General features: G+C 37.2%; 1 protein-coding gene across 1 annotated transcript; it reads left to right on the forward strand.

Annotated features, from left to right (window-relative positions):
• Positions 1 to 3,992: 3,992 nt before the first annotated feature.
• On the forward strand, positions 3,993 to 25,604 carry FOXN1 (forkhead box N1; the record flags this gene model as incomplete). Its single annotated transcript, XM_080380023.1, has 8 exons — positions 3,993 to 4,112; positions 5,858 to 6,361; positions 8,607 to 8,717; positions 14,459 to 14,586; positions 15,395 to 15,491; positions 21,573 to 21,780; positions 22,317 to 22,844; positions 24,846 to 25,604. The coding sequence occupies 8 exons, from the start codon at positions 3,993 to 3,995 to the stop codon at positions 25,109 to 25,111; spliced, it is 1,962 nt and encodes a 653-aa protein (XP_080236149.1). The 3' UTR covers positions 25,112 to 25,604.
• Positions 25,605 to 27,091: the final 1,487 nt, after the last annotated feature.

Here is a 27,091-nt window from a genome sequence, read left to right on the forward strand (position 1 = left end):
GACTTTCTTTGCCCATACTTGAGATAATTACTGCTCTGGCCCTGATGAATTAAGCTTATTTTTCATCTGCTCCCACTAAATATGCAAAAGTTATTTCCAGAGATAGCTAAATGTGGGCAGCAACCACTAGCTAACCAGGACAGAATTGAGCTCAGAACCCTTGAATAGGAAAGCAAAAATAGCATAGTTAAATTAAACAAAGACTGACAAACAGATCTAAATTCATAAGAGAAGAAAACAGTCCTTAGAAGCTCTGTAAAAGCTATTCAAGTATCCTATAATCAAGGTCCAATACATACTATAAAGCAAGAAAGCGGTAAGAAATTGATGTGGCTAAACCAGCATTTACTGCTGTGCAGATTGAAATCTTGCTCCTGAAAATGTCTTCTAAAAATAGGGCAAGCCTTAGTGACAAGAATGTTAGAGATGAACAAAGCAATTACAGCTATCACCAGCCATGATCCAGCACAGCCTTTGGTGTCAATCTGTCAGGAAAGAGCTTAGAAAGGTCTTGCATTCATTGTAATCCACAAAATTTTCTGATTCTCATTAATAAATTCGTTTTCCTCTGAAAGTCTCCCATACAAATAATTACACTTAGAAATATTCCTCTATACATGGCAAGCACTAGTCACAAATTTTTGGTCACTTCTACAATATTTGGAACTTGGAATTATTAGGAGGCAGATTTCTAACTATAAACTGAGAAATGGAATTCTAAAACATCATGGCTTCTCTGATTCCTTTCTCATAAGAGACTCGGGGGAAAAAATCTTTCTTACTTTGGAAATCATCAGTGTGAATTGGAGAGGAAAAAGATGATTTAGTGTTTTGGGGAGGGGGCAGAGATGAGAGTAGATCACACAAGCAAGTGTCAAGCAGGGATCAGTGAGATGCCTAAGGCATGCACACAGAATGAATTATGGATTGGGGAACATCCAAACACACCTTCCTTTCATGAAAACTGATCTCAGCCCCAAGGGATGGAGATGGCATTTACAGTAACATACAGCGTTTAGAGCTTAGACGGCCCAGTGCCGAGTTCTGGTGAAGTGTATCACCGGCAAAACGCCCTCCAATATCCAGAAAAGACACAAAACCAAGAATTGTTTAAACTATGGATTGCTGCCACAGGACTCCAGTCATGCAGAGCTAATAGATCAGCTGCTGCTACCTTGCTTATCCAAACACTCAGCTGAGGTTACAGTTTCTCATTAATTTATTTTTTTAAAGATAGTTATCTTATCATAGGAGCCTAGGATTGTCACGCAACATTTACAAAAGTATGACATGGGCTGGGGAGAAATGGTTCCAGCTACATCTGGGATAATCAGATACCTTTTTCCAAATCCAAGCATCATTAAACAATGCTTTTTATCTTTATGATCTTTAACACTTCCTACATCTAGTCAACCCACAATTTCCTTAAGTTCTCTGTCTCCAAGGAACAGTTTATGGTAAATGATTTATTATAATCCTGATTATCAACAACCTTCACTGACTGTAATTTCTTCTCTCTTAAAGATTTGTCAGTAAGTAGCCTGATTTCTCTTTGCTAAAATCTGTATTAACAATGCAAAGTGGTTGATGGGTTTTTTTTGGTAATGTATTATTTCTACAAAATATAGTGTCTCTAAGGGACATTTTAAATACTGTAAATGAGATTTAAAAGAAAGCAAAGATTTTTCAGTATGCTAATTTGGCAGTTTCTACTTATCTATATGCATAGCCTGCAGTGATACATATCAGTGAAAGTCAAATTGCATATGGCTTTTGGAGCGAGAAGTTTAGATTCCAAGAAAAAAAGCCAGAAAGTCAGAAGTACATGGCCAGAGGTTTTTCTCTAACAGGAAGACATACCCACAGCATGCCATTTCTAGGATAAGGATAACTTGGAGAGGCAGTTGTTACTGAGCTCCTGAAGAATGGTGCCTATCTTAATGTGAAAACTGAGAACAGCACTGTGATCATAGACTTGGGATTTTTACCTGTATGGGAAATCCCTCTGAAACGAATCCTCAACAAAGGCGTTAAATAAGCACCATTGAATGGAGATTATCAGCTTGACGTTGTTTTGGTACAAGGTTGCTTCTCATTTAATACCCAGTAAAACACTTCCACTATGCAGGGGGAAATTTTTATAATATGAAAATGGCAGTAAGACTTCTCCTTTCCTACCAGCCTCCATGAGACAGCAAAATGAAATTCATAAACAACCTGGGAAAAGTCTTGGACAGGAGGGACAATAATAATTGGCTTCTCGTGGACCTTTTGTCCAAAATAACCACGATATAGTCACTTTGTTTTCAGATTGCCTTCGGTAAGCAGAGCCAGACCTTTCTGACCCGCTGAATTAACCCTTCTTTTTATCTGGTTCTGTCACAGATCCTAATGGTACACATGAGAACAGAAAAGCTTCAGGCATTACTATACTCTGCCATCAGAGCTTTTTGACTTACCTGTTTTCTTATTTTCATTAATCTGATTTTCTTGCAAACAAGCCTCTCCTTTCTCTTCGTTTGTGATCATTTGTCAAATGTCTCTTGCAATGCAAAAGTCATTAGGCAAGAATCATAACTGTACACAAGCTTTTAATAAAATTCTAATGCTTAAGACCACAAATTAGGCAGCTGGGTTGAAAAACTGCAGTATAAAAGAGAGGTCAGACACAGCTTTGTGTAACCTGAAGATAAGCGGGAAACCAGCACTAAGAAGGCAGACAGTGTGAAACATTTACAAACATACACACACATATATTTCCTTCTTGTCAGTTTTCCCACCTGCTTCTTTCAAGATGAGCATCAGTTAGAAGTATTTCTCCACATCAGCCTCCAGTTAAGCTACTGGGAGGAGAGTCTGTGCCTAAGATGTTTCTGAACTTTATCTAACATCATTTTTTCCTGATATACTACTATAGGTCTTATACTTGATTTCCAAGCCCCATTGTGCTTTATCCCCTTGGGCAGTGCAGTCTTACTTATCATAAATATAGGTATCTCTTTGAACTATAAGGGCAAGAAAGGTTTTCTACATTTTTAGGTAATACATCTTTGTTAACCAAACCTAATAAACCCCTTAGTTATTTACCTAACAGCCATTCAAACACGTGGCAAAGACCTTGCAAATTAACTCTTGAAGTGGTTTTTTTTCCCCAACTTGTATACCTGAAATCTAAACTATGAACACAAGACATCTTTACACAGGCACACACTTGGTGCAGCATTATGTGTGTGATATAAGAGAATGCAAGTTCTTCTTTTGTAGTTTTACTATATAGATACAGCGAACAAGGATTGGGGAAAAAAACATGGTAGAAAACAAAATACTAGCATATCAAATTTATTTCTCTGAATCCAAAGAAAGCTATCAGATATGTCTCATATATCCAAAGATCAAAGATCAGGAACTTGAGAGGAGATGTAACTAACAAAAATAGGTATGGAATGATGAAGTTATTTACATATCTCAGATACATTTAATCATGCAAAACAGAATGAAAAGGCTGAAGGGATTGGTACTAATAAAACAACAAAAGCAAAAATAAAGTCTGTAGCAACCAGTCTAAGTAATGATAGCAAAAACCTCTTTTATTGTATATAGTCCCACTGTAATATAAATGGACCCCATTTGCTTTCAATCTCTCAATAAAGCAATAGTACTAAATTTGCATAACCCCAAAGCAATATATTTTCATTAACTTATGAACGTATAGCAAAGTAATGACTTCTTTTTATAAAAATTGTGTGGTAAATCCATATAAACTCTGCATCACATCTTCATTGTAATTGCATCTACAGAACATTTCTTTAAGAGCTAAAAAAAAATTAGAATTCAACTGTATTAGGAATTCTTGCTCATTTTAAGATAAGGTATCATTCACTCTAGTCATTTGCATGTAACAAGATAGTTTCTTCTCCAATTTAAGTTTTAGAAAATACTTACTGTAATTTGATTTTCTCACAACAGGAATCCTGTCTGACGTGGATTTGGTAATGGTTTCACTACTCCAGGATCAATCTAATATTAAATTTTCTTCTTCGGACACTCTGGAAAGGGACCAACAAGACCTCATGAAGACACAGGGGGATTCAGTATCCCCAGCTCAGCAAACTGTGAGTAAGACGGCCCAGTTCTATTCCCTTTCTTCAGAGGCACAAGTTCAGATACAATATTCAGCAACTGCTTTACTAAATCTCAGCATACTTAACTGGTAACAAAGTAAACACTGAAAGTTTTATTCTTGAAGAGCAGAAACCTGAGTTACTCTTCTCGTTAAATCTTAAGCTCCATGCTAAATTTCCTATTTGCTTGCTTAAAAAATCCTATTACTTTAAAACAAATCAGGCAATTCATCTAGTAAAAATGCTACATTTAAAGAAATCCTCATCCTGTTTCTAAAATGAATAAATAAATTAGAAGACAGAGAGACATCAGAACCTCTTTTCTACTCCCCACCAATAGAGTATACCTTCAAGCACTTTAGAATTCCTTGGGACATTTTTTGGAATAAAATGATCTCTCTCCTGTTGCCTATATATTCATCATGTTTACCTTTCATAAAAGTACAGTTCAGAATAGTGGTTTTCATCAAAAAATGGCAAAATAAGCTTTCCCATACTCTTATTATGAAAACTTCAGATGGAGAAGTGGAAGCACTGCCATTCATACAGCTTTAACTAAATATAGAAAGTTTTTAAAATTCTTATTTAACAAAAGATATCATAAATACATGTATTAAGGCTATAGAGGAGAGCAAGGAAGTAAGAATTCAGAAATTACAAGTTTGTGTTCATGTGAGATGCCAAAAGTGTCATGAGGTCAGATTTGCTTTCTGCAGAATCCATGACAGAACAAAACATTAATAGCTTTAACACACAGACCCATGTGCAAATGAAAAAAATAGTTCTGCCATGTTCCACTCTGCAGAAAGCACTGACTTTTATGCAAACTTCCCTTTGGGGCTTCTTGGAATCTGATTGCTCCATGAAGGCATATATTCCTTTATCTGTTCTCCTAAAATACTATAAGACCAATTTGCATTTGGAGGGGGAAGGAGGAAAGGGGCCACTTGATAATCTTGTTTGACTTTTTGTGTAACACAGAACATTATATTTTCCCCTCCACTGAACACAATAACCTACTCTTGACTTAAGCATGTCTTCTCAAAAGGCACCCAAGTTGTTACTCATCCTTGATGTCAGGGAAAATATGCATAATTTCTATGCTGAAGGTGTTCAGCTTCAGGATCCAGACACTGGTTCTCGTTAAGTCTTTCTCTTCCAGATTAAAGAGCGCTTTAGTAGCTGTTATTTTCTTTTTGCTGAAGTGCAAAAGGGAAGGGAGGAGATGAGACAGGAGGAAGGTTAAAATGTCTGCCTAGAGCCTACCTGTCTCTCAGAGCGAGTGTGGCTATGTTAATGAAAGGAAGTGATGTAACTAGCAACATATCTGGCAGCTTGTAACACCACCAGAGAATGAGATCAAGCTTATTTGACTAAACTTGTATATGATAAGACTTGCACTTATCATATTCCTGCCATTTAATCTTTCATCACTTGATCATACATCATCTTTTCCCTGAAATTGTTAGACCAACTAGTCAATAGTAACCTAAGACATCCTGTTTTTCCAGGTTAGTTCAGTCTTTTCAATGCTTGTATCAATTTAGTTTTGAACAATTTTGAATACCAAGTAACCAAAAAGCCTTTAGATCTTTTAGGGTGTGAAGGTGGCTAGGACTAGTAATTTTATACTTCTCATCAATAATATATTTTTAATGTACTTTTTTTGTAAAAAATTAAAATAATAAGATATTTGCTCATACTAATCCTAAATAAATGCCAATAATTCATTGCAGGATAACCCCACTTACAACTGCCAACCATATGAGTCAGACAGCAGGACAGAAAGGAAGAGCTCAGAGTCTTCTCACAGCCCCAGCCCTGCTTCTCCAGCCCAGGACCAAATTCACGGGAGATACCCTACAAGCCAAGGAATTCACTGTGGCAAGAACAAATTTAAAGCATCTTTCAGTACTGAAAAATTCAGACGATATAGTTATGAGGAAAGTACTGTAGGAAGTTATGACAGGTTTCTCAAGAGCAGCAGAAACCCCTTTCACCCTTACAAGAGGCAGATCAGCGAAGATGTCTTCCAGGAAGCACACCAAGCCCTCCCACCAGAAGGTTCACCGTTCAAAAATGCTAGAAGCATTGATGGTTTTGAGAGTCTACCAGGATCTACAGGTCCTGACGAGTCAGAGTCATTTCCTACACACATTCCGAATATCTCTGCAGAACAACCATGGTGTAACAGCCTCCAATACAGCACCACAGGTCAAGATCATGGTTCACAAGTCATGGTCAGTATTTTTTCTCATTTTTTTTTCCTGTTTTCAATGGCAAATATATACTTTTGGGATTATTTTATTATTTTTTAACATGGCTAAATGGACATTTAGTCTCTTGTCAAGTTGCAGGCAAGAGCTTGGGATAGGCATCCATATTTATTTGTCAAAGTTCTCTATTTTATGGCCTTTCCCTACTGAAAAAATCCTCAAAGATGCACAAGGACAAATGATTTTCCACTAGACATGAATCCTAACAATCCAAATCCTTCCTGACAACAGGGTTTGTATCAGTAATTGTCATCAACTAGTATTTTCAAGGGACAAAAGTTCACAAAACAGTATTTTTCAAACATGAGAACATGTATATCAGATTTGTTACAACACATTGGCTGAGCTGTATTTTTCTTAACACAAATAGAAGAGAAACTCTAAGACATCAGTACTACTTAAAATGAAATATAAGATCTGTTCATGGTATGTGCAGTGCAAAGGTACCTGGGCTAATTTACATAATGGATAAAGGCAAGTGCCTATTTAGGGCAGCACCGAGATCCCTGAAGGGCAAGGTAAATTACCCTTTCAGTATCTGTCTCCACCAGATATCTCTACTGTGATCCAAAGTAGTAAAATTCTATCTTCATCATCTAGTGCAGACAAAACCAGTGACTACATCTGCCAGGAGAGGGCCCTAACCACTGGTTCTAAATTGCTGTGATGCGAAGAATTTAAGGGTTACCAAAAGAAAGAAGGGTTAAAAAAAACAAAATCATCTTAATTGGATTAAGACAATTCACCAGGGAATGGTGGGATGTTGTCAGGGTACATACCTGGAGATTGAAGCCATTCAAGTTAAGGAGGAAATTGATCTAGATCTCTTATTTCCTGGATAAATACTCATCTAGGTCAGATGAGTTTAACACAAAACCTATAAGCAGTTGATGAAAAACATTCCCATTTTCTTCCCCAAATCCCTGGGCTGTGAGATGTAGAAAATGTCAAGATAGCACGGCAGGAGCCCCTTACCAAATACACGTAACTACTCAGGAAAAAAAATGTCTCCACTGGTTCAGTCAGCATGCAACTTCAAAGCTCTTAAATAACTTACACACTGCTGGCAAGTTGATATTTCTGAAAAAAACATCATCTTGTGGTCACCAAAATAGCACGGACGTTTATTAATACTGGATGTGGCATTTGCTTGGTGCCAGGATATCAAATCAGGTCTAATATGTACCCCTACACTAATCTATACCATAAAAGATGGTCATTATGGCTTTGCTTTAAAACAGAAGGATAAGTGTTACTAGTTCCTTGAAATAATAAGACGTCTATAACACCAGCTCTCAGAACAGAATTCCTGGCTGTGGATGTTAAGTGGGGAAGGAACCAGATGCACGGATAAGGACGCTGTTTAAGACACACCATTCCCTGCACTGTTTATCACCAGCTAGAGCTCTGTCTAGCGCTCTGCTTAGCATGCAGTTTGTTTGAATTGCTCTTCTAAAGCAGAGTGTTACCACACAAACCATATGGTACACTCAGTGTTCTAACTAAAAACCAGCAACACTTAACATCCAGGAGCCTGAGCCCTTAACAGAAGATTCAAGCCCTATGTGGAATCCAGGACAGGCAGCTGGACAGACCTTTGAGAAATTAAGACTTGATTAACTTAGTTATGTTTATTTCCACACCGGGGGGGGGGGGGGGGGGCGGGGGGGGGGGGGAGGAGGATCACATTCTTACTATATTTCCTGTATCTTCATTAAATTCAGTAGTCAACCTAGTTTGATTCTTCTCTGCCACCTCTTTCCTGTGCATTATAAACCTCACTCTCTAGCTAATGACAAAACTCCAGCGCCAGCTTGAGGTACTGACAGTCTGCAAGATAAAACCAAGGAGTATTAAAAAAAGAGAGAGAGACAGACATATGTGCATGCTCAGGAATCCAAGCTGGAGTATGGGGTTTGTGTAAGTAGGGAAAAAAGATAAATGGAAACTGCTATTTTCTCAATTGCTCTTTGCGTGGAATTTGGACGGGGATTTCCTTTTTTTAAATAGTTAATAATATGAACCCAGGAAGCAATGTTTCTTCTTGCACCACTAGAACATAAAACAAATTCTGTGTAACACACACTGTGACAGAATCAAGTCCAAAAAAGTAATAAGTATATTGAAAGACAAATCAGAACAGTGACTAACAGTTCTATTTTAAATTGACGTGTTTTCTCTTATAACTCCTCCCTTAAATATTTTCCAGCAGGATTCAGACATCAAGCTCAGGACATCCCCACTAGAAGGGCAGCCCGGTTTATACTGCTATCAGCCTCAAGTGCAGCAGATGTATTGCCCCTCACATCCTTTCCATCAGGTCAGTACAGTATGCAGACCAAAATCCCCTGTATTTCTAGCACCATAATGGTATGGTAGTTACGGTAATAACACAAAAAGACAGATGAAACAATACCTGCTTAATTTGTGTTTGCAAGGCCATGTTTGGATACACACATTTTGCTTATGACAATGAGATCTTAAAAGCAGCACATCTAAATGCATTTTTCAATCATCGTCCAGAAAACAGAAAAAAAAACACCACCCAACCTTGTAAAAATTAAATCTTGGAACTGCTTATTTATATTTTTACCATTATGATCAAGAAAGTTGGCTTTGAAACCAGACAAATTATTAACATAACCGTTGGCATTTCAGGATCCCAGGGAATTAACTGTGCTTTAACTTCAGAATAAAAACCTAAATAGATGTGGCTGTATACCTAAAATTCAGATCAAACATAGAAAAGCACTTGTAAAGCAAAATTTTAACAGATGATACTCACTTTCCTTGTGCTTGATGGCCCACACATCTCTTTTGCAATCTTTTGACTATTACATCATCCCCAGTGAAAGATTATTCAGCTGAAGCATAATTGACAATAATGCTGATGATGCACGAGAATGTACAATATTAAGGTTGCTCTTTTGTAATGTAAGCATATTGTTAATGCTAAAAATGCACAGGAGTAACTGACACCTTGTTTTTCTTGAGTGTGTTTAGGTGTCGTTTGAATACATATCAGTTCATATTTTCAAAGCAGCACACATATTGTATCTTTGTAAAACCAAACATACATACCTTAATCTTACATGTGATCCTAATATGTATTTATAGAGGCTGGCAAGTGAGGTCTACTAAGCTTTGAAAACTTGGCATAGAGGGAGAGTGCGTACCACAGAAAGTAATTTTCATTACTTTGAAATGTATTTAAATAATTTCCTTTAGTTATAAATGGTGGTGCTGTTCAATGCATTGAAATTTTTCTCTTTTATGCTTAGTTATCTGCAATGTACAAAATTTTCAGTAAGACAGATAGTCGAGGAGGTAAAAATATGCTTGAAACACCCTATTAACAAAAAAAACCAAACAACAACAAAACCCAAAACTTATTTAAGGTGAAATTAAGGCAACAAGGATTTTTCAGATAATCAGGCAGAAATCCATATACAAAAAGAGCACAACTACCAAAACTCCCAACCATTAGAACTGAATTAAATTAAACTTACAGGGAATTCATAGATAGAAAATACTTGAGCATAAAAGCTCACACTTGAGTTACGACTCCTTTGATCCCAGTGACTGATGACTGATGTTGTGAAATCAACTATACTATCTTATTCAGCTTGCTCAAGAGGTATAAAAAATGTGACTAACAGAGTAGTGATTTAAAACTGTGCAAAGAAAACAAAAAACAGGTTACTGTATGTTATTTCATAGGGATTGTTAATTCATATGGTGTTACTAGTCTGAGTCGTTGGAATAGTAATCATACCATTCATCACCAGGATTTAGTCCCTCATGAGGAAAAAGAAAGGTTATTTTTGGCATGATGTAATTTAAGAGGAAATTTAAGTAACTTCTGAAAACAGATGCTAAATTACCATAAAAAAACCCAAAAATCTTGGAATTTTATGATCATTGATAAAATTAAATCATCTGTCACAGATGGCTTTTTAGGAATTTCATTTGTTAGTGCAGCAAGGCAGCTCAGAAAGCACCTTCAAGGACCCACACTTGCATGAAGTAAACTTCTAAAATCAGGTTCCTGTTACTGTCATCTTTCTCCTCCTGCTCCCTCAGCTGTGGCCAGCCCCTGACCACTAACTGGACTTTGTATTTAAATCAGCTTAGGAACTCAGGGGCACGGAGGTTCTTCTTCAACTAGGTGTTGCACAAGGACAGACCAATTTGCTTAGGGCGTCCAGGTATTACTGAAGTTCAAATAGTTTCAATATCAAGGATTTTTGTATCCCCTGTCCTCAGTGGGTTGCCTTGTAAAGCTTGAGAAGTGTACAGATGCTATATAGGTGTGAGAAGGCACAGATAACAGAAAGAAGCGGTTCTCCTACACTGCATCAGGAAATATGGCTAGATAATATCTCACTCCTGGGTTTTTCTTTTACCTATCTCCCCAGCGTTCCACTATCCAGAATTTACTGAACCATTTTTCCCCCCTATAATGTGGCAAAAAAGTAACTCCATTTCAATTTATCAAACCCACCATAACTATTTACTTGTTTTTTCTTGTTAGCCTAAAACTCAATAGAAGGGATAAAAGTTAATAACAAAATTAAAATAGAATGAGAAGAAAGGTGATATTACACTACCATTCTAACTTACAAATTGATTTTATTATTATTATTATTTCAGAAGCAAAGAGTCCTAGATGGAAGATTAACTTGACACAAAAGCTCTGCTGCAAAGATAAACTAGTTCCCCACTGAGACTGCAGTACACACATTGTGGATGTGCCATACATCTCACACGCAGTATAAATGTCAGGTTTGTGTGGTGCTTTAGCAGAAACTCCAGTTAGCTTGTTAATTCATTTGAATATTTTTTAATTTCTTTATTCATTCTGAAGGAGGCATCCTTCCCCGTCACTGCTGATTTGAAGCTAGTACTATTACTATACATTGGCATTAACCACATTCAAAAAAACTACAAAAATTAAATCTGAAATACACCACCTGCGAGCTTCTAGGCAAGATACAACAAGCACTAAGAGGAAAGTCTTCCATCCACCTGCAGGCTGGCACTGTGACAGATCTCTTATACGCAGCAGGTTTCTGTTAGACTTTTCAGTATTTGTGCTTCTTAGTAGGAAAAGCATGGCAACGTGTTCTACTACTCAGAGGAAAAAAACAACAGGTATGAGCAGCCAAAGTCACAACAGATAGAATTGCTGTCTGTGTGCCATAATCAGATACTGGGAAATGAAAGAACATGTGATACTAGACTGAGAAGAAGTGGAATAACATCTTTTGCATGAAGCAGCTCCAGCATTAATACTTTACGTTTCAAATTTGAATGGAGCAGTGCAATTTAAATCACTAGGAAGTAACACTCAAGAGAACAGGCCCTTTAGCCTGAAGTGAAGGATGTTCAAACTACACCTCACTTTTCATTAGAGGGATGAGAGAGATCAAACCCTTTGCTAATTTTGTCCAAATGATAAAATGGCCTCACCTTCCCCTTTGCTGGACACAACACAAATGGTGACTCACAAGAAAAATTACTTCTTATTGACCTGAAAGAAGTAGCAGACACTTACTGAAGTCACTTACCCACCCACCATAAAACACGGACATCTTTCATGCCAGTTGACTGTAAAACCAGCTCAAGCCTGTCATACCAGACCATTCCTCAGCCTCTGTATCCCTCAAAAAGGAGTAATGAAACCAATAAAACAAAAATAATCCTTAAAATGCCCAGTTCTTGCCTTTGGTGATGACATCACAACCAGCCCCATCTTAGTATTCATTCTGTTCAAAGAGCCACTAAACCAATTAAAATCAAAATTATTGTATGAATTGCCCACTTTTCTGCTCTAGTGAAAAAATATACACACGGAACTGCACAAGGAAATCAGTTCACAGCTGCTCTGGAGACTGCAGTTTTGCCCAGTATTTAGTTCAACAAGGCAGGACATGATTAATTATGTACATCTCATTTATTTCATCCTGCTTACTGTAGCAAACAAATGAGTGTATTCAGAATGTTTTCCCACATTCCATTTCAGGCAGTTCAATGTTAGAAAGGTACAAGCAGACAGACAAAAACCCAAGCAACAACAATAAAGTTACTGAGAAACTGAAATAAATTATTCACAATCCAAAATAAATAAATGAACTATGAACACTTTGCAAGCACATAACCTCTCACAGGCTTGCTTTTTTAAGGGGACAAAGACCAAGAGCAACAGAAGCTATTGGTCTGAAAATAGGAATGACAGTAAGAAACTGAAGAGACATATAAACTAATTGCCAAGGAAATTTTCCCAAAAAGTCTTGCAAGCTATATTTATAACCTTTCAAAGGAACCCATAAAATCGTCATGACACAGGACTTCTAGAGCTAAGCAATAAAACACTAGAACAGGGCTCAGCAACCTTTGAGTACTAAGGAAGGCATGCAGGTATATTTTTTAATAGCATATGACATGACTCCTAATTTTGGCCATGCCCTAGCCCTGGCATTTGGAAAGATTCATCTGTAAGAGGCAGGAATTCCTCTCACACAGAGCTGAGTTCAGTGGGAGCCTTTGCCTCATGGAGAGCCAACTGATGGTATCTTATGGTATCTTACCTTAGCAGGATAGTGTTTCTTTGTTCTTGAAAGTTGCTTGCCAGCAGGTTTAAACTATAATTTGGAAAAGAAAAATATGTCACCAGCTGCTGTGTTAAAAAATTGAGAGCAAACCTACAGAAACTGATGCAATCGAGGCTATCTATCAGCATTATCTCCCCTCTTTTACCTATTTTATTGCATTGGCATATTTCTATCATGGTGATTGCATGATAGGCCAGCCATTTCTTTACTGTGTCTTGAGGGCTGGACAGGCGTAAAGATCTCTTGAAGAGATAGCTTAGCATTTCAGTCTCATGTAGCATTCTGCTGCGTGTCCACAGGGGTGGGGTGATGGTAACATAAATGCTATCCGATTTTAGATGTCCTGGCTATTCCTTCTAGCTTTCTGATATAGAACATGGGGGGGAGGGGGGCGGGGCGGAGCTAAAAAGCTGCTTGAGGTGGTGGTTAACAGCATAAACTCCTGGCCTCCTGGAGAAGCCTGTTTCTTGTCATTGACTGAGGGAACTGGGAGGAAGCAGCCTCACAGCTTCAGTGTGAGTCAGGCAATATGAAAACTGTCTATGAGAAATGTCTCATACACCACTCTCCTGACCCCTGGAATGACATTACTAACTTATTCTGTAATAATACATTTGCTTTATATATACTCTGATGCCATCTACTAAAGCTTTTGTTGTTATTTTTGGGGGTTTTTACTGCCTTGCTTGATAATAGCAAATTCAACTGATGCTTTGGGATGCTAATATCTGGGAGTCGATTTTATACACTTTGAATTTTTGTCTTGTTGTATCCCTCTCCAACTAAAAAATGAAAAACAACAGCACACAAACCCAAACAAGGCTCAGTCAAAACTTCACTTTCTTCTTCTTTTTTAGTGGCTTTGCTTAATAGGCTTATTTTTCTATGGTGTACATTGTTTGTTTTATTTTTATTTTTTTTAATTTATATAAATAAAATTACAGCATTAATTGACTTGTCTGCATAGTGCAATGCTCAGGGGAGGCTGAGTGGGCTAAGGTACTTCAACCACAAAAGAGATGGATGATACACTTTAGGTCTATAAAATTATGAATTATCTGGAGACAACTAAAAAGGTAGTTTCTCTTTTTTCACAAGAAATGTGAATGCTATGCCAGTACCATAGCAGGTAATAATAAAAGAAAGTAGTTTTTTACATCCTTCAATTTGGAACACAGTGCAACAGGATCTGGTAAGAGCCAACATACCAGTGAGCTCCTCCTCATATGTGTCCTGTTTCTTATACTTCTTAAGCATTGACTAATAATATTAATGTTTTCGAAAACCATGCTAAAAAGACTTCAGGTCTGAATTGGCATAACAGCCATTGAATGTAGGCAGAGGACAATATCCTCAGAATTTCATAGTTTAATACTGTTTTTAAGAAAGAAATGTTTTTGACAGCTTGTTGCTAAGCCAAGTAACATCTCGTTTATTGTATCACCAGTATCCCTCAGGAGGCAACTACCCTGTGACTTATATTACTTCATCACACTACCCTTACCAAAGAATTGCTCCTCAAAGCAGTCAAGAATCCCAGCAGCCTCTGTTTCCCAAACCCATCTACTCCTACAGGTAATAAAATATTTTTTCAAGTCCTAGTGTTACAGGAAATACACTGTTTACCCATGGCCTATTTCCAGCATAATTTGCAATAACATACTTGTATTTGTCTTGTTCTCAGTGCGCTCTGTCTTGTTTGTATGAATCACAAGATGTTCCAGACTCTGGGGCCAAGGCAGAGGGAAATGAAATGCTGTAAAGCATGCAAACAGTCTTGATGACCCCCATAAAAGCTAGACATTTCTCTAATAAAAAAATCTTAGGTGTTGCAAATTTCATCAGTGCAAGACTAATAACACTTAGTTGTCTTTTCTAGGACCTGTATTAAAACTATTTTTTTTCTCCAGTTACTAGGGGGAAATGCCTAGAAAACATATCAGATATGCAAGTCACCACACAGGTTTAGTCCCCAAATAGCAGTCTAATAAAGTAGATCAGATAATTAAATTTCCATTATACATCTTGTCACCATCAATTTGATACTCTCTTGGTGGCCTTTATCAGTTTGAGCTTTCAAACACAACCTTAAATAAGTACACAATAGCAGGACTTGAAGGCTGTGGTCTTGATTCCACTTTCTATTACTTTATTTTAAACCCAGGTTGGGCCTTCTATATGCATTTTGAGAACTACATCTGGAAGCTAAGCAGTGTAAGGAGACTGCTTGTAAACAACTGAGTGGCAACTTTAAGCATCATCAGTATTCATGCTATGATATTGAAAGCCAGCGTACCTACACACACTGTGAAAAATAGGGGGGTTTCTACTTCTGAGGAGTCAAGCAGAACAGACTAAAATACTTTTCTTTCTCTCCCTAAAGCATCCTGATCTTCATGGCACTCAAAAACAGCAAGACAGGGAGTTTGCCAGTCAGTGAGATTTACAATTTCATGACAGAACATTTTCCTTACTTTAAGGTGAGTTCGACAGGGAGGGGGGGCAAATCTCTCTCTAAGCTTACCTGGCAGCAGAGGGAATAAGGGAGGGGATTCAGTCTATGAGAAGGAATAATTTCTTAGTAGATTAATATCAAATCAATTATACACGATATACCTTCATGATCATAAATCACCCAGCATTTTAGGCCTAGGCAGAAATGTTAACACAATATGTGGTAATATTTAACACAAAAAGATATTAAGAACTGTTCCAGCTTTGAGTTTGTGCAGGTAACAGTGGCCATTCCTCAATAAAAACTCATAACAAGGATAAATATTTCTAAAAACACATCCATTCCTTCACCTCAGATCTCAAATACAGGCAGAACTGGTCTTGTGGCTTCCTCTGCCATCAACAGCACCTCCAGACTCGTGTGGAAGCAGAGGTTCAAGGTTATCTTGCTCTGTTCTGGAGCTGGGATATCCGTCTTAGGCAACTTCATCACTTGCATACACTGTACAAAGTATAAGATGTGATAAATGGTACTAAGCTTATAATTACACAGTAATGTTGGTGAAGGTAAGGTTGTATGGTTTGCAGCAGATACTATTGAAATTTAAATCCATGCTATAAAAGAATGGTTTCTTGCACTTGGAATGCAAGTGGAAAGAGTTAGTCAGCGCATGATCCAAGAGCAGAAGGATTACAGTTCAGATTTTGAAAAGAGCTATAATGGAATCACCAACTGCTGCTCAAGACAGAGCTTTATGATGCTGATTCTTCAAAAACTTCTCACTGGAAGTCCAGATCAGGTGACCTGCAACTGTTAGCAAGGCCCAAAAAAGAAAATAAAGCATCACAAGTCTGTCCTGTTTCCTATTGCAAATAAACACACAGCAGTTAAATTTAAAGCAACTACATAAAGGCAATTGAAACATTTGTATTAAGAAAAGAACGCTAAGAATAACTAAAAATAAATGTTCTGATACAATTTTGCAATGGTTTTGGACCACTGAGGGTAAATAATGCCCACGAAAAACAAACAAACAAACAAAAAAACAACCACAAACCACTTGTCAGTAATCAGAGGAAAAGAGCACACATTATCATGAAGAACTGTTAGGATCCATTACACTTCTGTATTCCCAGATTTCCTCCCAAAGAAATCACTAGCTACTCAGTTATTTGTTACAAGCAAGAGAAGAGAGAAAAAATAAAGAAACCTACCCTCACAATTCAAGAAGTATTCCATCACAGCATGACTGGTCACAATCCACAGAAACAAATCTGAAGCACTCTAACTTTGTTAAGTCACAGGGACACAACTGATTTTTAGGCTAAACACACATGAAATTAAACAATGACAGTAATCTAAACAGGGAAAGGAAGGATAGAATGACACACAAGAACACAGCAGCTATACATTTTCTTCATTTTCAGAACAAGAATAAGTGTAAAGATTTGTATTTTGTCCCTAACAGAATATTAACTCTATTTTCCATGCATTTACTACTAGTTGCAAGAAATATTGATAATCCAAAAGAAAATAGTTTAAGGACTATGAAAAAGGTCCTGGGCCACATCATCTTGAAATTGGTGTTTTGCAAACTATGCTTCTTAGCATAACGCACAAATCATGTGATCTACAGCAAAGTAACACATTCTTATCTGATTGGTTTTCTAGAAAAATAGCACAAGTTTCAAGCAGAGAGGTGGGAATATTAAAGAAAAGTTTTGCAGGCATGTCCACATTTATTCATCAGACCAAACTGAAATTAATTCTCCTCTGTCTTACATCACAATCAATTATAAAATTCAGCAGCAGCTTGCAAACCAAATGCTGCAGCTGCCACCATGCACAGAATTCCTCAGACACAAGACTGTGGCTTTGCTTGGTGTCACCTTCCTGTTCCTGAAGTTAAAGTTATTCTGACACAGCGGAAATGATAGGGTGATATACATCCTTTCCTCAACTACATATTGTGTGTAAACATTGTGGATCATATATATTGTGATATTTTCTGTGAAAATGTATAGATGTGTGTGTGTTCATATGTCTGCCTGCATGCATACATACAGATGTGTGTATACGTATGCTCATCTGTACAGTAGGTATATTCCTGCCACAGCTTTAAATAACTGGTTTATACCTAATCTAAATTTTTCCCTTCTTATCAAAACTTGCCTGTTCCACAGGGAGTGGGTTTTGGTGGTGGGTTGTTTGTTTTGGGATTGGGTTTCTTTTTTACAGATTCTCAGGTCTTTTCTTAATTCTTTTAAAAATTGATGAGAAAGAGGTTACTGCTGTCATATACCTTATAGTAAAAGAATGGTGCAGGGAGTACTACTGCCTTCACTGTTTTGAGACGGCTTTATTTTTGGATTTTACTTACAACTACAGTCAAATGATTGAGTAGTTCCATCCCAAACACCCTTAAAATAAGCAGGGGAGCATAAGCAAGCAATTATTATGCTTATAAGCACTAAACCCTGCCTACCTCTGGTCTTTACAGCAGCCCAAAAAATTATCAGTATATGACAAAAGCTAATATCCTCTATCCTCCCTTTTCTGCAGTCTTCAGCAAGACAAAGTAATATAAAAATCAGTGAGGAACATTTTATTGTTGCTACCAGAACTCACTAAATAGCAGGAGACAACAGGGGGAGGGGAAGCAATTTAAGTTGGAGAGAAACAGAGTACAAGTGTACACAGAATCTTGCTGGGAGACATTAGATGATACAAGCCTAGTCAAATTAACTTGTATTCGCTGCCACAGCAAATTTAGTTTCTATGATGCAACAATCTCATTTCTAGTTGAAACAGAGCAATCCAACTCCTACGTCCTAAAAAAAACATCTACGCAGCTAAAGTTGAATTACTCTTTGATGTACCTCTCCCTTCTCTTGAGACCTAGATTTAAAGAGAAAGGGTTTTGCAAGATCACTGAACTCTTTAAACTTCAAGAGGCGGTCAGGATCAATGGGTCTGTACAATAATACTTTTTGCCTGTCATCCTTTTTTTTTTCTTTGTAGTGATTAGTGAGTCTAACAGAAAGCTTTAATCTTGTTAATTGGAGTTATTGCCAGTGGTCCAAGAGGTTAGAAAGCTCTGTGCTCTGATGGAACTTAAGAGCAGCAAGTATTCTCTTGCAGTGTCCAGCTCCACACAGCTTCATCCACACTACGCTGAATGCAGCAATGGCAAAAATGAGCTATAGCAAGGAGATTCCAACTATAGGAGAGCACCTTCAGTAGCCAAAGCTCAGTTTATTAACAATCAAATGTTAACTTAAAAAACCGGTGACAGAGTTGTAACACACACACACTGCCAGAGTGTTCCTTCAGGGCCTACCTAGGTAAATGACTATTTCTCGCTGCTCAGCAATACCAAGTTTAATGCAAGAACCTGTTCAACTCTTGGCAGCAGTCTCCAGAATAAATCCGTGTACTTTTCGCTCTTACGTTTTTAAAACTATTTCATAGTTTACACCCCCATACATTCTGAAAACCTCTGAGAAACACATGCCACTCCCAACTTCTCTGGTGCTTAGCAGAAACACTAATTATCCTGTCTAGATACAGACAGAGGTATATGTAGCCTCATGTGCAGAGCAAGAAACATGAATATTCTTTCAGGTCAGCGTATTCAGTAGCTAAGCACACATCTTACCTAGGAGGAACAGTTTTATTTACTCTTAGAACTGCCAGAAAGCAACTTGAATATGATCTGCAAGGCAGAAAAACTGATTCATCATCTTTAGTATTACCCTGTGGCAGAAAGAGTTTTAAAGGGGGTTTTGTTGGTTTGGTTTTTTGGTGTTTTTTGGGGTTTGGTTTTGGTTGTTTTTTTTTTTAATAGGAATGCATGTGGTCTCACCTGTGGGACTGGCTAACAGAATAGTGAAATGCTGACATCAGGCGGGCCAAAAGGGTAGAAACTGCACTGCTATGAAGGGAAAATAGTTTCTTTTTTAGTAAATAACATGTGTTTAACTCACACAACCAATTAATTTTCTTAATGAAGAAAGCAAGTATTAAATTCGACCCTGAAATTCTTCAGTAAGGCTTTCAATACCTTAACCCACAAGATAGTCCTTCATAAGCTAGGAAAGAACAGATTTTACATTCCCGATAAAAGTAGAATTTATGTCAAAGTATGTTCAAAAATTCATATTGTATCATGTGAAAGCAAAAATGTACACAAGCACGTGCATAAAAGATGGTCTTAAAGGAAATTTGTTACACTAGACAACAATTAGAGAAACTATCAGAAAGCTGTCTTTCCATGAAAGAAGGGTCCCTACTAATAAAGTGTAAGAATGGAAAGGAAACAATGGACATAAAAGGTATATTTTAATTTTTAACCTTTTCAAAAAGGCTATGGAAAATCATTATTTATTTCTTGTGCTCTCTGTTCAGTAATTTTCTGTGGTTGATAGGAATAATTATAATGACAAATATTTTGCATCCATGATTATGAATCAATAGTGGCACATAGACAACTTCATACCCACCTTTCAGAGTTGTTTAATTTCTTTTAATTCTTATGACACACAGATGAGGATTTTTTGGAAACAAGAAAAGAAAAAGCATCCAAAATTGATTAAAAAAAAAAAAAAAAAGGCCTCACATACACTAATACTGAAGATCATTCTTTGTAATCCGATGAGCTCTAAAGTCTCTCTCTCTTGAGATTTCTCATCTCTGCAAATGCAGACCTCTTGGAAAGAATATAAAGAATACCATTTGACTGACACAGGTAAAGCTACAATTTCATTTTTTTTTTAACTGGTCTTAAAATGACAGGGGAAGTCTAGCTGGACTTGCACTTGCATATATCACAATGAAGTCGGGTTTCTCAGGTTGATTCCTACCATTATGTAGCAAGTCATTTTTCCTGCACTCCCCCACCTTTTTTTTTTTTTTTAAGATTATAGTGCAGTGCCTATGAGCTAAGGCTGTTCTACTCAGATACACAACAAACAGCATCATAGAGAACCTACCAAAAGAAAAGCAAGGAAGTGACACATCAGGAATGTACTACAGGAATCTTCTGATATGAATGTGCATACTAATTTGCAAAGCCTTAATGTGATGAGCACTATCTTGCAGCTGCAGGACTAAGTAAGCAGAAAGGAGTGAAATCAAATAAACAAACAGCAGAAAAAATTACATGCTATAAAAGAATACAGTGCCATTCTTTCAAGATCAGTATTTCAGACTAGCAAGCGAACAGGCATTTCCCATCAGAATCTGAGCATGACCATTTTGCTGGGTATTTCCCTCTTCATCCCTTACAGCAACATTAATTTTCAAAGTTCTTTTACAAGCAATCAGGAGAAAAAAAAATTGTAAAAATTAAATTGTATAAACAGAGGTTTTGCACTAGGTTATCTTTTCTTTCCATTCTTGCAATTCAATGCAAAACTGTCCTCAGGGAAAGGAGGGAATTTTGTTTCCCTCACTGATCAGAAACAACATAATAAAACCAGACAAATCATTTTAATGAAACATAAGTCTTGTCCATTTTAAAAAAACCTTCCAGCTTCCACTGCTGAGTTAAAAACAAATGCAAAGCAAAAAATGCAGTGATCTGATGTAGAAACCTGTATCTCATCTGCAGGGCTTGTGATTAAACCATTTGGTTATGTAATTAGCTAGCATACAAAGTTACACCTACAGCAGCATGCTAAAATTCTTCTGAAGTCTGCCTGGACACTTAGTTTGAGTCCAAGTAGCACATAGTCCTTCAATGAAGTGTTGGAAAACTTTCTAGGTGTTCCAAAATAGATTAAGAGAGATTTCCTGTTAGTTCTAGAATATAATCCTTTACACAATTATTGTGATTTCCAAATTCACTCTTAAAAATTCAGCAGCCCCTCTGACAAGGCCAACCTTCTTGCTTGGAAGATCAGTTACTATTTTATCTGGTTCCTTTCTCCCCACATAACATGACTATAACATTTTGTAGCTTCCTTCTAACATACAAGGTTAATATTGTAGAAAGTATAATATAAACAGCATTTCTTATCATCTCACCTGTCAAAAGAGAGAAATATATTTCGTGAGGTTTTTTTTTCCTTGATGTTCCATTCTTAGATTGGATTTGTTTTTCTAGACAGCTCCAGATGGCTGGAAGAATTCTGTACGCCACAACTTATCATTGAACAAATGCTTTGAGAAAGTTGAAAACAAGTCAGGCAATTCTTCTCGGAAGGGCTGTTTGTGGGCTCTGAATCCAGCCAAAATCGATAAGATGCAGGAAGAGCTTCAGAAATGGAAGAGGAAAGACCCAGTTGCTGTAAGGAAGAGTATGGCAAAGCCAGGTCAGTAATACGTTAGCATATTAGTTCTCAAACACTGGTTACCCAGAACTTTTCTTTGCAACAGGCACCAAGCTGTATAAGAGAATTTATACATGATTTAGGAAAACAGATTTTTTCTGGGTTATAAAGTGTTTGGCAAAACAAGAGAAAAAAATTAAAAGCAGAATTAAATAGGACCTAGTTTTGCAGGAGTGCTTCCAAACAGGCACAAAGAAGCTTCCCCCCAAAAAATCTGTCTTCATATCTCACTAAACTTTAAGATAAAAACAACACTGAAATACATACTATAGAATAAAATCTGAAATCAACTGATAAGTATCCAACCTTTAAACAAAAAGCCTGCAATTTATTACATACCTACTTGGAAATGATAATTTAGAAAAATATTTCAGTTCTTATCATCTATGGGCTAGCACTTCTGTTTACCATTCCACTCACACATTTCCTGAGGAACACCAAAATACTAGCCGCAAGCTATGAAAATTAAGGCTCTGTTAGGAAAAAGTAAGTCACAGACTTTTTTTCTTGTTTTGTAGAAGAACTTGACACACTGATAGGCGACAAAAGTGAGAAGCTGAGATCTTCCATCATGTCCTGCAGTCCGACTGGTGTTGCAAGTGCATCCCTTTCCAGGCAGATGGCAGTCCAATCCCACTCCTTGTGCGAGCCATCTCTTTCCTCCGGGGTACCACAGCCATTACAGAGTATCCACGCATCAGGAGCTCTGCATGTCAAGAACCCCTTATCAAATTTGCTCGGGGGGCAGCAGACTGCGTGCTACACATCACCACAGGGGTTTCCTCCGATCTCAAGTACGTTAATGCAACAGTCACCTGACCCTCAGACCCTATTTCCTTCTGGGGAGGCTCAGAGTGAACTCCGAACTCAGCCCAGCATCACCCAGGATTCTCCACTGCCGGCCCAGACCCCCCCTACCTGCGGTGTGAAGATGCTGACAGAGCACTCGACAGCCAGGACAATGCAGGACACGCTCATGCAGGAAGGAGATCTCAGCAATGATATCGATGCTCTTAATCCATCCCTGACTGATTTTGATCTCCAAGGTAGATATCTAAGGCATTTTTATTTTGTAGAGTCAGGTTTATTACATCACATCCCAGCCTGCATAAGATGCATTTATGCCCTTCTTTTTTAACTACTTGTCCTTGCAACTGCTACAGAGACCAGCTTACTAGGTTACGTTATTTCACACAACATGGAATCTTTAAAAAGTTTCCCAAGAAAGCTACAGATTGACACCCAGCGTTTAAAATAATAACCTGCTTACTCTTGACTAGGACTGCTGATATTTAATACTGCAATACGGTATTTAGAATGTGGGTTTTTTTTAATTAAAGCATATTTTCCACTGAAAACTACTCAAGCACAGCTATTCAGTGCATATCAAGAGAATTATCACGTGAAGGGCACAGAGATAAATAATTTTGATTGAATTAATATGTTGACATTTTTATCAATATTTATTCAAACACCTTCCACATTTCTTCTCAGAGAAATTTTACTGTTTACTCCTTCTCAAGACATTCACATGATCTATGCCCTGAACAACTGTATTTTCTGAGGTGTGTTCTTAGTCATGTAATACTGACAGTAAAGTTTTTTATATTAAATAATCAAATCATCTTGAATAGACAGGATTTTGAACACCAAGAACATAGCTTTCCATGCAAAACTATGAAAAAAACCTAGCAAGTTTATGTGTCTGTGTGTATATATTTATATATGCATACATATAAAATAAAACCTGTGAGTTCCAAATGGTAAAGCTCTTCCTGCACCAAATAACGTGCAAGAATTGCCTTCCTGCACAGGCAAAAAATGGTACTTTTTTAGGTTACAAAGCAACCTAAAAGAGCAAAAAAACATAGTCTTAATAATCTACATGACTCAGTGCCTGCATGTGCCTTACCATTGTACTGTCAGAAATATTCCACAATCCGGCCATGCCCAGATTGCTTGACTAAGATTAACACCACAGGTTTTTGAATTCTTAGCTTCTTCCTCTTTCAGGCAGACAGATCTCACGTTCCACTCATTTCCCCGAACCTCTTTCCATTTTGCTCAGTTAATCTGGACCATACTCATTCGTATTGTGAATATTCTGTATGTTTCACCAATATGGTACAATCCCAACTTCCCTCTGTCCTCGCCTTTTACCTTAAATTTTTTAACCATATCTAAGCTTTTTACTTACTTTCTTTTTAAAATTCTCAAATCTGAAATAAGATGTGCTAAAATTTAAGACAAGGCCTGCACACTTGGAGCAAAATCATTATACACACACACACAGAGTAAAAAAAAAAAAAACAACCACCAAACACAAAATCAGGCTTCCAGCAAAAGGGCTAAAAATGTTACCCTGTTTGATAGTCTGTAGATGGTGGGTATAGCTTTGGACCAACAGTCTGCCTGCCACTGCCCTCCCTGAAGAAATCTTTGATGACGCATACGACAAACACAGCCCTCCTGCAGCAACTTATTTAATGCTTTCACTGGGATAGGCATGTTCAATGAAAAGACAAGAAACTTTTTGGTATATGTAAGAAAAATGCAACATTTCAGATCTTTTGATTTGTCGGGTCAATCACATATCCAGTACTATAGCGTGCAATTCAGAGACTGCTACACCATAAGAATACGAGAAGGCCAGTTGTAAAGTAATTTACAGATCTGCAGGTTTGTCCCATAAAGTGCCATTAGCTCTTCCATATCTTGCACAGATAACAGAGGCAATTTCCTGTTTCAAAATTAGTGGGCTTTTTTCAAATAAAAGTTATGCTTCATAAGGATACATTTGCAGCAGAATCTTGCAAATTACCAAGCAAAATAATTTTCTTAAATTAATGCTGCTTTCTCCCAGATTTAAATTCATTAGGGAGACAGATGAATAGTAACTATTAATCTTTTTCCTTTCTCATTCATAAGTGATTACCAGTACCTACACATACAGCACACACAACTGTATAATTACCAACTCCTGTAAAACAATGTTTCAAAAAGCACGTATAGAGAAAGTCAAATCAATCCATTTTGTTTTGTTATAGGAAATCTTTGGGAGGAGCTGAAAGACGACAGCCTAGCTGTGGATCCCCTAGTTCTCATTTCATCATCCCCAATGTCTTCCCAGTGTTTCCCTTCTCACTGCCAGATGGAGAACAGCAGCAGCAACAGCAACATCCCAAACGGAACTCCACACAGCAACTTACCCGACCTACAGCTCACTACTCTTTACTCTGCCTTTATGGAATTGGATACAGTGTCTCCTGCCTACCTAAGTAATTCTGGATCCAAACCTATAGCACTAATGTGAACCACGCACCAACCTAATTATTATTTTGTCTAAATACAGTCCTAACCATCACAGACATGTACCTATCTGATGTCAGCTGAAACTGTGTCCACCGGAATAAGAATAATCTTTTTCCAGAACTCACCTGCAGGATATGTAGCTTTACTATGATAATTTTCTACAGACAGATAGTAAATTTTTTTTAAAATTATTTAAAGATAATATTGTTAAAGGCTAAACTGGTCAACACCATTTTATCAAGCCACTCATCTTCTGCATCTTCAAGAAACAAATGACTACAAGAAGAAAACAAATCATTGACTTTATTCTTTTTTTTTTTAATGAAAGCTGCTTGCAAATGAACACAGAAGTCAAAGCACATAATAATCTAACTTATTTATTGGAGCCAATGATGGCAACAACATCTGCCACAGACCACTCAAAAAAAAATAAATATCTGCATATTAAAACATTTATAGTGCCCTTAAAAGAAGTTCTGGGTTTTGGTAAACAAGATTTTTAAATCTTGTTTTGGTAAACAAGATATATAAACTGAAAATTCTGCAAGTATTAGAAGATAGAGGACTATCTGCTGACAGACTAAACCAAAGCAACAAATATACTTTAGTGAAAAAGTCTAAGTTTTACTGTGTTTAAAAAGAGATTTCAAACTCTGCTTTTTTTAATAAAAAAGAACAAAACAATTTAGTAGAATTTTTACTTGGCTGGAAATTATTCAAATTCATTCCTCTATTTTTATCCACATAAACTGAACAGTAAGATGAATTATTCAACCATTAAATCAACATTTTGAAAAATGCTAATAAAGAGAGAGAACAATAATAGTTGCAATTAGCCAAATCCAGAGAGCATCTCTATTTTAACATCCGGCTGACATCCAATACATCCAACAGGGTTCATTACGATGCTGAACTAGCCTTTGCATTAGGATAGCATATGGTTCCTAACACACTTCTCTCTCTGATTTACCATAAAGGTGCTGCTTGTGATGTGACTGAACAGTGTTTTATTTCAAGTGAAACAATCTAAAACCAAAGCAATCTGGAGCAGGAACCTTTAACAACACCAAGGAAAATAGTCTACAAACAAACAAACAAACAAAATGTGTCTTTAATGACATCTCTATTCCCATATTATGGAAATCACAAGAAACTAAGGAAGTTAAAACTTAAGTCACATTGGGTCACTTACACTATGAAAATCAGCAAGGATTTACAAGGAAAACCATAGACCAGGTAGAACAGTGATAGTACTGTTAAAATAAATGCATGCAGGTTTAGTTAGCTGCTTTCTCACGGCCAGGTGGGATTACTGCCTGTTAGGAGTGAAGCCAAACCCAGGTTCAAATCTACACCCTCAACCATGCCTACTAGCCTAGACTTAAAATCAGATTAGGGACAGACAGATAGAGAAGATTTAGGAAGAACACGTGTGATGCAACTTTGTAATCCGTCACGCAGCTATCAAGAAATCCTCACTTGACTTGAGCCCCTCTTCCTCTGCATTCCTGCAAACAGAATATGCCGAGTGAGAATATGCAGACTCAAGCTTGCAAAGCTCTTCTATTCAAAAAAACAGCAGGAAGAGAGTTGTACAAACATAACAGAGCTAGGTGAATCAATTCTTGACCAACATTTAGATAAAGAAATAAGGAAAAAATTAAGTATGCCACATCACTAGAAATGTGCATACTACATGATAACCCTAAAGCATACAGTAAGTATAAAGCTGCTGAACATTATATTCAGTATAATTTAAAAGTTACCAAGTTACAAATAAATACCTACCAAGTGCAAACTTTAAGAGCAATAATACTATCCTAGCTACCTTTTTTGGGGAAAAAAAAAAAAAAAAAACAACCAAATAAATATATAACTTAATATAACCATGCACTGAGGAAAAACAAAACCAAACAGATCCCCTGCCCTGCACTCAGGCAGCATGTTTTTGCACCCCACTGGCTCTCCAACACATAGCTAC

This window comes from Falco punctatus, assembly GCF_963210335.1.
Source record: "Falco punctatus genome assembly, chromosome: 1".
Taxonomy (NCBI): Eukaryota; Metazoa; Chordata; class Aves; order Falconiformes; family Falconidae; genus Falco; species Falco punctatus.